The sequence below is a fragment of the Podospora pseudoanserina genome, chromosome 5 (genome assembly GCF_035222485.1).
Source record: "Podospora pseudoanserina strain CBS 124.78 chromosome 5, whole genome shotgun sequence".
NCBI lineage: Eukaryota > Fungi > Ascomycota > Sordariomycetes > Sordariales > Podosporaceae > Podospora > Podospora pseudoanserina.
The window spans coordinates 99,779-113,150 of record NC_085924.1 but is presented as its reverse complement, the minus strand read 5'-3'; the positions used below and the strand labels follow the sequence as shown (position 1 = coordinate 113,150).

The 13,372-nt window shown below is 54.4% G+C and overlaps 4 protein-coding genes across 4 annotated transcripts; 3 read left to right on the top strand and 1 right to left on the bottom strand.

Moving 5' to 3' along the window:
* The first annotated feature begins 260 nt into the window (after nt 1-260).
* TRM6 (tRNA (adenine(58)-N(1))-methyltransferase non-catalytic subunit trm6) lies at nt 261-2,578 on the top strand. The gene is made up of 2 exons (XM_062947542.1): nt 261-458; nt 541-2,578. Exons 1-2 carry the CDS (start codon nt 373-375, stop codon nt 2,507-2,509), a joined length of 2,055 nt encoding a protein of 684 aa, XP_062798396.1. The 5' UTR covers nt 261-372; the 3' UTR covers nt 2,510-2,578.
* Nucleotides 2,544-4,169, bottom strand: ARC18 (subunit of the Arp2/3 complex). Its single transcript, XM_062947543.1, has 4 exons — nt 3,840-4,169; nt 3,504-3,775; nt 2,965-3,360; nt 2,544-2,896 (listed from the first exon to the last, which is right to left on the bottom strand). Exons 2-4 carry the CDS (start codon nt 3,507-3,509, stop codon nt 2,720-2,722), a joined length of 579 nt encoding a protein of 192 aa, XP_062798395.1. The 5' UTR covers nt 3,510-3,775; nt 3,840-4,169; the 3' UTR covers nt 2,544-2,719.
* On the top strand, nt 4,065-7,406 carry QC764_502820 (uncharacterized protein). Its single transcript, XM_062947544.1, has 3 exons — nt 4,065-4,779; nt 4,856-7,263; nt 7,334-7,406. Exons 1-2 carry the CDS (start codon nt 4,766-4,768, stop codon nt 6,372-6,374), a joined length of 1,533 nt encoding a protein of 510 aa, XP_062798394.1. The 5' UTR covers nt 4,065-4,765; the 3' UTR covers nt 6,375-7,263; nt 7,334-7,406.
* Nucleotides 7,407-9,148: 1,742 nt separating this feature from the next.
* On the top strand, nt 9,149-12,590 carry QC764_502830 (uncharacterized protein). Its single transcript, XM_062947545.1, has 2 exons — nt 9,149-10,999; nt 11,058-12,590. The coding sequence occupies exons 1-2, from the start codon at nt 10,529-10,531 to the stop codon at nt 12,318-12,320; spliced, it is 1,734 nt and encodes a 577-aa protein (XP_062798393.1). The 5' UTR covers nt 9,149-10,528; the 3' UTR covers nt 12,321-12,590.
* Nucleotides 12,591-13,372: the final 782 nt, after the last annotated feature.

Sequence of the window (13,372 nt, the reverse complement as noted above, 5' to 3'; positions counted from 1 at the left end):
CTGCCCGGTGACGAGAGATGCGGGAAGGACAGGACTGTGGATGAAACAAGAAACAGTAGTTGGAGTAGACTGGTGGGTTTGGTTATTAAACTAATGCATAGATTGTCATTGATTTTAACTCTCAGTATACGTGCTATCCCGGGCAGTTGTTCAGTGAAAGCGATAAGCTTCCAGGTTTCTTATCAGTGGCCGTCAAGGTACCTGCTCCCCAGGTCCCCCAACCCCGCCAAAAGCGCCCCGCAATGTGCTGAGGTTGCAGCCCCTGGTGGAAATTTTTTCTGGGCCTCTTGACGGGAGTCGCAATTGATGCATCCATGTCGTTGCATCTGACCTTTTCCAATACAGCTTCACCGTGTTGAGACTGTGTACAGCATGCATTCCCTCATCCGCCCCAATGCCTGGGTTGGCCTCAAGCTGCCCTCAGGGTCAACAAAGATCATCCAAATCGTTCCAGATACGTAGGTTCTTCCCTCGCCTTCCCATCCCTTTGCGACGGCTGGTCGCCCAAGCCATGGGCCATTGTTGACATTGAATCAACAGGACGATCTCCCTAGGAAAATATGGCGCATTTCCCGCAAACCTTGTTCTCGGTCGCCCGTATCATCTCACCTTCGAAGTATTAGACAAGACTCCCGAAGAGGCTTTTTCCCGTCTTCGAATCGTTCCCGCCAGCGAGCTCCACGCCGAGGTCATCGCCGAAGAGGATGAGGCCGAAGGAAAGACCACTGCGGAAGACCGAGATGTCAATGCCGTGCTGACCGCGACCGAGGGCGAAGAGTTCAGTTTGGTGGACGAGCAGGGTAATATCGTTGCTCGATCCGGCCGCGAAGTTATCGACGACAGCGCCATCCAGAAGTTGACACACGACGAGATCGAGGAGCTCAAGCGGGAGGGAAACAATGCCGGCAAGGATGTAATCGCCAAGCTGATGTTATCTCATACAGCCCTCGACCAGAAGACGACGTTCAGTTTGGCCAAGTACAAGCTACTCAAGACGAAGAAGTACATCCGCCGCTTTCAGGTCATCCCCATCGACGTCGCTACTTTTGCGCAATGGCAGTTGGAGGAGAAGGATGCTAGCAAGATCATGGACATGCGCGCCGAAATGTTTGGGCTTGTCGGATGCTGGGGAAATGTGCACTACGGCGGCGAGGACAGCATGATTGACGACCCCCACTCTCGGACCGACCAGGGCGAGGAGACGTGCATTCCAATTCAACCAGATGAGCTCAAGGGCAGGTGGCTGGTGGTTGACGATACCTGCGGCATGTTGGTGGCAGCCATGGCTGAGAGAATGGGGGTGCTATACCCAAAGGAGGAGGAGGGCGAAGACGCGACTGTGGCTGAACAGGCACCGGCAAGAGAGGCCAAGCAGGACGTCAAGACAGACGCCCAGACTCATAATGGAACCGCGCAGGAAAATGGGGATGTTGACATGGTAGCTGTGGTGCCGGAAACGACAGTACCTGAAAGGCCCAAGATGACAACCAACAAGAAGCAAAAGGTTAGGCCCAGGGGGTCCGACTTTGCCATTCCGTTCTCCCAAACCAATACCCTCACAGTCATTCACAGCACCAGCCAGCCAAACCTCTCGCTCCTCAATTACTGGAACTTTGACATCACAGCACCAAATCACCCACCCCACCCTCTTCTCAACCACCTCCTCAACCTCACCTGGTTACAACTCCTCAAGCCTGAGCTTGACACCTCATATTCTACCGAACCACCGACAGCGTCGGCAGAGGAGCTGGCTTCATGGAAGCCTAGCCGTCGGGGTAACTTTCACCGGAAGCGCCGTCGGTTTGCGCGCACTCGGTACATTGTCGACTCAACGCGTGCCGGTAACTTCTCAGGTCTAGTTTGCGCCTCGTCCATGGACCCCATCTCCATTCTCAAGCACACCCTTCCACTGTTGGCAGGCGGAGCCCCTGTTGCCATCTACTCGCCCTCCATTGAGCCATTGGCTGCGTTGGCTGACTGCTTCAGCGTCCCCCGGCGCACCGCCTGGACAAGCGGGAACGTGCCCGAGACGGTAGGGAAGAGCCTGGAGGAATTGGAGCGCTGGGAAGGGAACGAGCAGTTCCCGTTGAATCCTACCTTACTTCAGGGCGTGAGCATACAGACCAGCCGCGCCAGAAGATGGCAGGTGTTGCCCATGAGAACACATCCCCTTATGACGGAGCGTGGAGGAGCCGACGGGTATGTCTTTACTGCGTGGAGGGCAAAGCCAGCCGAGGGCAGAGTGGAGGCCAGAGGAAAGTTCAAGAAGATTCAACCCAGCAGTAGCAAAAAGGCTGCCAAGATAGACGGGGAGGGCACGCCAGCTGAAACACCAGCGACGGGCGAGGAGGAGGATAGTGCTACGGTTGGGAAGCGGAAGAGAGCCGACACCTTACCGCCTCTGGATACGGAGGGGACTCCGGCTCCCGAGAATGCTGCGACAGGTGATGTCGCATCACCGACCAAGAAACGGAAGGTTGACGGTGAGGCGAAGGTGGAGGAGGTATAATCGTGGTCAAGCAACACGGAATATCACTCAAGAGGGGGTTTATAATCTCAGATACCCAGGCCCTCGACACAGCAAAAATTGGATGGGTTGCATCCTGGCGTCGGATAGATACCATTTGCAGAATTAAAAAGTAATTTTGTGCTGCGCCCGCTCACCACCTTGAATCACTGTAGTACATTGTTATATGTCTTATCAAAGAAACAAACACGCTTAAAGACCCTTGCCCATGAACTTCCTCTTGGTGAAGCTCAACCACCACTTGCTCGGTCGTGTCTCATCATCGGCATAGACCCTCGCCAACAACCGCTCCGCCAGCTCTTGTCGGACTTGCATCATGTACTGCCTAAGGACCTCGGCGTCTTGTCTGTCGCGGGGAGGCTCGTACATCTGGTTTCCAATATTCAGTCAGCTTATCCTTCAACTCAACACAGCAACATTGAGGGAATGGAGTGTACCTGTCTCAACGGCCAGCTCGGGTCGCCCGGAATGGCAAAGTTGGTATCCAACGCCAAGTTGTTCACCTCCTTGGTCGCCTCCCTCCTCGACGCCGTCGGCTTGATCTTGCCCAGGCAGTCCGAGACGAACCAAATGCCATAGATTAGCAGCCGGTCGGCATGGCCCTGGATCTCAAAGTTGCGGAAGAAGGTGTTGGCGCGGAAGAGAGCGAGGACCTCGTCGAGGATGTCGTAGGACTCTGAGTCCTGGTCGGGGGACTCATTCTCGGGGAGGGCCGGCTCGGGGAAAGGGAGCGGGTAGACGGGGCCGCGGATCTTGGTTCGGAGGGGGAGGAGGGGGAAGTTGCCTATTAAACGGGGCGGGTTGGGGTCGGTGTTGAACATGGAGTTATAGGCCTGGTGGTGGCGGTGGGAGACATGTTAGCGAGCTGGCTGGCAAAGGTAGAGCTTGGGAAATAGGGGGTGAAGGCGGTGGGACGAAGCCAGCTCGGAGATAGGGGCTCGAAGTGAATTGGATTTGGGAATGGCAGTTTGCGTACTGGCATCTTGACGGCCTTGCGCTCTGAACAGAGCAGCTTGTTTTGATGTGTGATGGAATGCGAATGCGGTTCTCGTCAGGGAGCTTGGAGCTTCAGTGCCAACTCGGCTTACGCAGCTTAGGTCAATCAATCAACGGTCGCAGCCTTGCGGGGTTGACTTTGGTGCTTCGCCAGGCTGTTGCTGGGAGATCTGGCACATGGTCAACCTGGAACCCTGACGTCGAAAGTGGAGACTGTTTGAAATGTGGCGCTGTGGCTCACCATCTCCCGGGCTAGGTGGCTCGTGAGTTTATCAGCTTGTGGCTTCAGGCATCAAGACTTCTTTGGTTACCTTACACACGTGACACACCAAGACTCATCGCAGGCAGCCACACCACTTCCTGCGAGCGGCTGTGCGAGCAATGGGGCGGCGAGTGTGGATAAGCCCGGCTTAATTGGTCGGCTCACCCCGGTTAAACGAAAGGTGACCCTTTCTTGGCAATTCATCTGATGACGCCAAACATTTGCGGTTTTGTGTGCCCTCCTTCCTGTCGGACCTTGGTCATCCTTGGTCACGCATGATGAAAGTGACATTCAGCTAGATAGAGTGCTCCGAGATTGCTTTTCTTTTTGCGGGTGTTCTGGGTGTTCTGGGTGTTCTGCACATCTTGGTGGTGAACACAAGAGAAAGAGATCTCAAATCTTGAGACACCAAGAGCCCAAAGGCCCGATGGTGACGAAAACGTTGAGGATTTCGGGCTCGTGGCTGGGCTGCGATCGAACACGTCGATGCCTGGTTGCCGGGCTAAGCCGCATTGGGCGACCATGTCACGGGATTCCGTGTACTAGCGTGTCGCTGCAACCGGCACAATCGGGGCACAATGCAAGCCTGTTGGCTGCAGAAGTGCAAATTGTGTGGGCGGTCGCCACGCCCGCAGCAGGCAGGGCGGGCTCTCATCATGGAGAGGGGGTTTTCTCCCACCCCCCGTGCCCTGCCCGGCCGCGTTTCTTAAACCCAGCCCTTTCCCGTCCTGCCCAGCTCTTGGTGGACAAAGAAGACACACTGCTGCTGTCGCATCACGATAACAACAACACACGACAGTTTGCCATTTTCTGCCACCTCATCGCCTGATCGCTTTCCTTGGATTCGGTACATTTTGTGGGTGTAGGTGTGTTTTCCTGTGGGGTCCCGTTACGAAAATCGCGTCAACAGGGCTGCCAGAGAATCCACCCACCGCCACCCCTGGTAAGCCTCAAGGCGACCACAAACACCGATCCGCTCCATGCTCGCAATTGAGTAAGTCGAAATTCCATATCAGCAGCGCCATAGGCACTCCCTACTGACACGCGCTACCCCGTTGCTCCTCCGACAGCTCTCTCTTCAGCGGCAGCTTTCTGGGTCAGCTGCGCAACATTGCTCTCATGACGACAACTTCACGCGACGCGGGCTCCTCGCCCCGTCGCATCACCGAACCCACCCCGCCTCAACTCAACAGTCGCTCAGTGTCCCCTCCGGCCCCGGAACCAATACCAAGGTCCCAGCCGAAGCCGGCAAGTCCCAAGGCCCGTTCATCACGCCGTGGTCCGCGGCCCGGCACCCGCATCATACGTCCCGATCCAGGCTCTCTGTACGACATCATGCACGACAATGCAGGCACTTCCCTCTACGCCATGCCCATGTGCTGGACTGACCGGCACTCGGAACTCCTTGGCGTCCAGTTCGACAGGCACCCCACCATTGAGAAGCCTGTCCCAGAGAACCTCGACGGCAGATGGCTTGAGCCCTCCCACATGGCGCGCGTCTTGACGACAGAGCTGCAGGTGCTCGTCCAGGCCGACCCGTCGCCTACCAAGCTCTTTTGCAAGAATCGCGCCATCAAGCATGTCATGTCGACCCTCTTCCCTCACACCTTGTCCAAGGCAAAGACATCGGCCGAACTCGACCTCTTCTTCGGCATGAAGGCCTTCCGAAAAGCGGTTCGTTTGCCCTGTGTCTGGAAGAGCGCTGCCAGCCGGGATGCCTCGTTCGACTCCATGGCTACACTGGATCCACACACACTCGTGAGATCCGACTCCGAGTATGCGCCAAACCTCCCTATTCTGGCTTATGTCAACCGGTCGCAACTTGCCGCCATTCGCAAGAACCTCTTCCGCATTGCTTCTGGCCCCAACGGCATATTCAACGAGCCTGTTGCACGGCTGCAGGCCTTGCGCTCCAAGCTCTTGATCCCCGCCAACATCGACCATGACCCCTACATCGTTGCCACCCTTCTCGCTATGGCGCAAGCACACTTTTACCGCATACCCGCCTACAGTGGTAGGATGACGCCGAGCAGCTCGGCGCATGATAGCCAGAGGGGTGTTCGATTGCGCATGCCGCAGTTCCGTGACATCAAGGTCCAGCTCATCACCCACGACGAGGGACAAGAAAACGACCCCCACTTCATTGTCTATACGGCCGTCATCACCGCAGCATTCTTGGAGAGGTTCATGACCCCTCACAAGACCCCTTTGGTCGACAGTGAAGACGGGCTCGGTATGAAGATCACCTACACGCCAGTCAAGGTGTGGCCTATTCTCGGCCTCAAGGAACGTCTTGCCAAGGCCCTCGGGTCAGAGATCTCAGGGGTTTCACCATTTGACAACCCGGAGTTCATCGACCTTCACGGCCCCCTCGTCGAGCCTACGCCCGAGCAACTGCCTGTTTTTGCTCACATCATCAGCCAGCGCAAGCTCAAGCGGCGTCGTGATAAGGAAAGGCAACCCCTTGAGGAAATGTTGAACAGTAGTTTTGAGGAGGAGCCTCCCAGCTCGGACGACCGACCTCTGCTCAGTCCAAGTGCTAAGAGGAGACGGACGGCGAGGTCGGTTGGGACCTTGGAGGTTTGCTAGGATTGATCTTCCTAGCTTTTTGCTTTTGCTCTGCCTGATTTTCGCCGCATCATCACAACACACTCGAACATCACAGGGAAGGGATGACGGAGCTGAAATGAAACGAAAAGGGAATGAGTCGACTGTAAATAGCAAGGGGGTGTTTTTTTTTTCGATTTTTGATGTATTGTACATGTGCCCACGGATACCCCGCTTTGCTTTCTTATAGCAATGGTTGGAAGCCTGGACAAGGGCATAAACGCGCCTGATACGCAGTGGATGATGAAGCATGATGGTAGGCAGGCGTTGACTGGATTTGGGATTACGGAGGCTTATTAGATATCTCTTGCACTTCTTATGCACAAGCTGTCGGCCATGGATGGGCCAGCAATGGTTTTGTCACAGCCTTGATGACAGCTTTTCTCTTTGGACATGACATCGGCGTTTTCTCTCATGATTGTTTTCTCCTGCCGCATTATCATGAAGGAATTGGAAAGGAAAAGTGTCCCCACTGTGGAATGCCGTCTGGCAAGGGTGGCTAAGACCAAGGGTTCATTCGTCTGAAGCTGTCACGGCTGCGGCCCGTTGCAGATCCCTGCGAGCCTCATGGGATCCTGCAGCGGCAATGACATCAATCTCGGCGGAAGAAGCAACGGTGGAGCATGGGCCATCTCTTGATGTTCTGCAGAGGAAGCTGACGATGCCTATTAGTATATAGTACCTGCTATAGCATAGCAAGCCATCAGAGCCAAATGTGAACTTGAAAAAGCAAATCGAGTTGCCAAGATTTTCAACACCACTCGCTGGGGCTGACAGGCCGATTCTGAAGGCCCGGCGAATAGCAAGATCATAAGATGATACTTGAACCAAGACAGACATGAAAGAGCCAAGGACAACATATTTTGAAGAGGTAGCGTTCTTGGAAGCTAACTACCTTCTTCGAGTACAGATATAGAACAACACTAAAAAGGTACATGTAGCTGAACTGGGCACCTATTCTTGACAGGTCATTATTACTCTTTTAATGTCCGCTCGAAGGGCGAAGACGTCCAGAAAGATAAGATACTTTAGCGTGTGAAGACATCCAATTCTGCCAGTTACGAAAAGTATTCCTTCATTGATGAACAAGCTGAACGCTTTACCATACTGGGGACATGGGAAAGAGCTGTATTTCAGGGCGACTGCTTGAGCTTTACCTAGGTATGATAACAATTATTTCGGCAACAGATGAAAAGATGATACCTTCTGCCAACTAGTCGTTCCCCGCTTCATGGAATCAAAAGCTGCCGGCAAATGCACTGTATTGGATTCAAGAGACAAACATTGGTCAATGGCTCCCATATACGTACCGTGCATCACTTGCGATTTAGGGTGAACTGGGAACTGACCTGGAAACAGTGTTATAGGTACCCAAAGGAAGGCAGGAGAAAAGCATCTCGATCTGAATATCTAAGTGGGAACGGACCAGATGCCATGGGCTCCCTAACATCGCAAGCATTTCCAGCTTTGTACTTACTTTATTCCGATGTTCAGGGGTAAAACAACTCCTTGCTGAAAAGGGAAGTAGCCGGATGCCTGACGACAGATCGTCAGGGCAGGGCCTTTTCCAAGTTAGATACCTGGTTGTCCCAGTTGAGCGCCTTTTCACATGCTCAAAACGTACCTGAGTCTCGGGTAAGGTGACATCCTAGTTGCTAATAAAAATCACGGCCAACCTCACTTGTGGAAATCTGGGGAAGACATGTACCTATACAACGTCCTTAGCGTAGTCTGGCGGGTGCGGGGTGCATTAGCTTTTTCTTTCGGTGACCTCCTCCCCTCCATCTGTTGGTTCTGGTGTCTCTACTGGAGCTAGTTCTTGGGAGGTGTAGATTTGGCTTGTGAATGGCACTGAGAGTCTTCCTGGCAACGTAGATGGTGGTGTTTTCTTGTCTCTAATCGTGTTCAGTGTGTGAGCTGCTTCTAGGTGTCCTGGGCTCCGGGGTAAGGCAAGGCAAGTCACAGCTTGATATCAAAAACATACAAACCCTCGACCCTAACTGCCAGAAGAAATCCTTGTTTACTTTGAGATGGCATTCGCACCTCGGCAGCATCCTGACCTTGATGTGATTGACATCTGAAAGTTGGAGATGAAGGTTGATGAGTTGACTAGGTACCGGCGCCACCCGTCGTCGGAGAATTCAAACAAGAGATTCCTACTGTGATGAGCTTGGCCAGGCACTAATACACCCCCCCCCGCACTTGGGCTTCTCCAACAACCTGGAAGGCAGGGCAGCACGACGGTGGCAGGGGCGGTTCGTGTTCGTCATCGGGGAACATGAAGAGTCTAGGACGGGATTGTGATTGAGTGGAGGATGCTCCGAGACTCGAGACTCGAAGATCGTACGAGCTCAGTCTAGCTCTAATGCTGTGGACTTCCATGGGATATCGGCGACTGTGTACGGGTGGTGGGCCCTGGCATTTTGTGCCCTTCCGAGTCTCGGGCTTTTGTGTTGTAATTCCCGATTACCATCGTGGAGACGTGGACGAGTCGCTATATTGGCCAACAGACTGCTTTGCAACATCGTGTCAGTCGGTGGATACCCGAGTCTGAATTCTTTTTTCCTTGAGCCCTTGTCAAACGTTGAACTCACGAGTGGCCATTGTACAGACTACGGATGGTCTGCCGTCATAGTGCCAAGGAGCTATTCATGGATGGCGGAGCGACGAATGCCTTCCCCCAGACCTGAATGGCGTCGGCTGTCGCAAACGGATTGGGAAAAGAGGGCCGGCTTCCCCGCAATATCTTCCCCAACTCTTCGACAACCCCACCCTGAGCACAACTTCCCCAGATCCGTCCGAAGTCAACCTCAGCTCAACTCCCGTCCCGTGCCTTCCAACTTCCCACGTTGCAGCAGGGACCGGGCGCTGGCACATCTCGCACCGACTGCACTGTCCGACTCTTCCACTGTCGCGGGTACACACAAGGCGCTGTATGGAATAGCCCTCGTGGGTAAGGTACCTTGACGCTCGAGGCGGTAAAAACAATAATTACCTTGATATCACTCAGTTCTTTGAATCCAAAAGATCCACTTTTCCTCAACAGTTTCCCTGATCCTCACCACCATATCCTCGCTTGACCACCTCACACCCCGGTGATTCAGGGCCGTCGTTCCAAGATCTTATTCTTTCCAAGGCGTTGACTGCCACTTTTACCCCTCACGCAGGACCGTTGCGAGCGCGAGTACGGATTGCGGGGAAGTGTGCCTCGATAGTGCCTTTCCTCTAGCGTACCGGCCAGTCGAGGAAATGGATCTACAGCACACGATCTACTTACCGCAACTTATCAGCTTTCTTTCTAACGGTCCAACCTATCCCCTCAAGCCGAGGCTCCTCTAGCGTCAGGCACCAAAAGCTTCTTCACATGCCCGTTGGAGTACGGTTGACGACGGCTTCGCAGTGTTTTTGTCGACTGCTTTCTTGCGCCTTTCCACTCTGCTTTCTCTTCGACTCATTAACTACTGGATGCGCGTAAGAGGGAGCGCTAGACATTCTCAGTACCACCTTCCATCATCCGCCAGACCGCCAGGTGACCACTGGCGTTCTCGGCCATTGCCTTCCCCCACGGCAAGGGCTGGGCGAGTGGGAGGTTTTCATACCCAACCCCCAGAATCTCGCGGTACCACCCTAGCCTCCAATGGCTGTTGGTGCAGGACCCCAGACTTCCTGTCTTGTCCTAACAATCATTTGTTTCCTGGACTGTACATACAAACCCAGAGCCGCTCAGAGTGAAACCCCAAAACCAGATCACTGCGCCTCGGAGCGGTACCGCAACGGCAGTCCGCCCGATGCTGCCCGCGGCCGCTTGCCCATCCTGTACATATCTCCTTGATGCCAGTCAGTCAGCTGGCTTGGTGGAGACCATGTCCGCGTATGTACATGGGAGCTTTTTCTGGGGAAGCCCTGCCATGTCACGGTGACCCACGATGGTGGAGTGCAGCAAGGCGGGTACAAGCTCTTGTCGTTGAGATTACAGGTGGACACAAACTCCGTGGCTGTTGAACAAGATGGAATAGCAGAAGAGCTATATAGATCTCGTCCCTCGCCGCCCTCCTTGGGTATGAGGACTCGTCAGCCAGGGAATCTCATCCATCTTCCTCTCACCCCTTCCTGTTCCCTCTTGTCCGGCAAACACCATGAAGGGCGTCGCCACTCTCGTCGCCGCCGCGGCCCTCGTTGGCCAGGCCCTCGCTGCCCCCCCTGAGCCTCCCACTCAGGTTTTGGAGAAGAGAGCCAGGCCCACTGTCTCGATTGCTCAGGGCAATGTTGTCGGTGTCAGCCGCATCAACACGGAAGCCTTCAATGGCATTCCCTTCGCCGAAGCCCCCGTTGGTCCTCTCCGCCTCAAGCCTCCCGTCAGAACCACCGCTTCGTTCGGCACATACGACGCTGGCGGCATCGCCGCTGCCTGCCCTCAGTTCTTGGCCGATACCGACTCGGAGGATCTGCTCGCCAAAGTCATTGATACGGTTGTCAACACTGCCCTGTTTCAAAAGGCACTCAAGATCAGTGAGGACTGCTTGAACATCAACGTGATCCGCCCAGCTGGCACCAAGGCCGGCGATAAGTTGCCAGTCCTGTTTTGGATCTACGGTGGTGGTTTCGAGGTAAGCAAAAAGCCTTAAGGTGAGAAAGCTCAGAACATTTGACTAACATTTCATGCAGCTTGGATGGAGCTCCATGTATGACGGAGGCCCGCTTGTCTCCAATGCCATGGCCGCCGGTAAGCCCTACGTGTTTGTTGCTGTCAACTATCGTGTGGGCGCCTTTGGTTTCATGCCCGGCAAGGAAGTCCTCCAGGACGGCTCTGCCAACCTTGGCCATCTTGACCAGCGCATGGGTCTTGAGTGGGTCGCCGACAACATTGCTGCGTTTGGCGGTGACCCAGATAAGGTCACCATCTGGGGCGAGTCGGCCGGTGCCATTTCTGTGTGGAACCAGATGTCTCTCTACGACGGCAACATCAATTACAAGGGCAAGCCCCTGTTCCGCGGTGCCATCATGAACTCGGGCAGCATTGTCCCTGCTGACCCCGTCGACTGCCCCAAGGGCCAGGAGATCTACGACACTGTGGTTGCCCGTTCCGGTTGCGGCGGTGCTGCTGACACCCTCAACTGCCTGCGCAACTTGCCCTACGAGACTTTCCTCGAGACCGCCAACTCTGTCCCGGCCATCCTCTCCTACAGCTCGGTGGCTCTTTCTTACCTGCCTCGCCCTGACGGTGTTGCTCTGACCGACAGCGCCGACCGTCTTGTCAAGGCTGGCAAGTACGCCGCCGTGCCCATGATCATCGGCGACCAAGAAGACGAGGGCACCCTCTTCTCGCTTTTCCAGAAGAATGTCACCACCACCAGCCGCCTCGAAGACTACCTCAGGGGATACTTCTTCCACGGCGCCACCGCGCAACAGGTCAAGGGCCTGGTCAGCCAGTACTCGCCCCTGATCTCAGCCGGCTCACCCTTTGGTTCCGGCCTCTTCAACGAGATCTACCCCGGCTTCAAGCGCCTGGCTGCTCTCCTCGGCGACATCGTCTTCACGCTCACCCGCCGTGTGTTCATCGAGTACGCCATCGCCGCCAACCCCAACGTCCCCGTCTGGTCCTACCTGGCCAGCTACAATGAGGGCACCCCCATCCTGGGCACTTTCCACGGCAGCGACTTGCTGCAGGTCTTTTATGGCATCCTGCCCAACTACGCGAGCAAGAGCATCCAGAACTTTTATGCCAACTTTGTCTACAACCTCGACCCCAACGACGCGTCGGGCGGCACGAGCGCCAAGAGCAAGGTGAAGGAGAACTGGCCGACGTGGAACACCAAGGACAAGAGGCTCATTCAGTTCTTCAACAACCGGAACGGGTATCTGAAGGATGATTTCCGTGAGGGGGCCAAGCAGTACATTGCTGCGAATATTGATGCTCTGCATATTTGAGGGAGCTGGCTTTGAAGGGGTTGGTTTTTCTTTTTTTTTTTGGGTTTTTTTTTCCTTTTCTTTTTTTCCCCTTGACATCATTCATGGGAACGAATGTCATCACTATCTATGGGTGGCCGGATGGAATTGCGACGGAGGATTAGGGGAAGAGAAAGGAGGCGGTAATATGATCAGGCCACGCTTTGGGATAGGATAATCTTAGCCGTGAGTCTGCTGCCTGGGATTCATATCTCGGCAGGAGCTGAATGAAGAAGAAAAATTTGATCAAAAGGCATTATCGTTCCTCAGGTCTCGCAGTCGTGTGTCTTGCAACACGGACGGGCCCAAAAAAACCCGAAGCATCGGAGATACTTATCATCGGGTTCGGGTACCGCTAGTTGTCTAACGGGAGAGTGTCTTGGCAAGGTAGCGTGCGATAGATTCAGGTTGATATCGTCACGCTGGGTCAACCAACAAGTCCGGGTACCAACGTGGCACTTGTGGCGGTTCAACGCTCAAGCCGAAGCGTGGTTCTGTCGAGTTTTCGGTACGCCTCCGAGGCTCCGAGCAATTTATTTTTTGAGGTTTGGTACCGGCGGGTGTTAAAGAGATGATGATGTCTTGCGTTGGGGGCATTTATCCGGCGTTGCCACTTGCGATCCACACTCTTGCCGGATTGATCTCTACCGGCAGGAAAATCTTCTGATTGAACAAGAACCTTTGGCTTTCAATTGCCACATTTCCATTTATTTGTTTGTCATGATAGCTGGTGGTGTCCTGCCTAGGTGGTTAGGTAGGACGCCATAGTCCAGGCTCAGGGGGAGAAAAGGGGGGAGGGGCGGGCATTAAGCAATCTGAGTGGTTCGGATGCAGAGAACCTAAGCGGGCTGCCGATGCAAGACCCGGCAGAATAGATTGCCCGTCCTCGGGGATAAAAAACAATCGAAAGGCATTGCTTAAAATAGTGTCTTTATATAGTAGTGGCTTTTCGAGACCTTGGTGAGGTTATTGCTTCTTTAGGGACCTGGACGCAACTGGGAAAATTGATTGTGTAACTCGCCACGTGCCCTCCG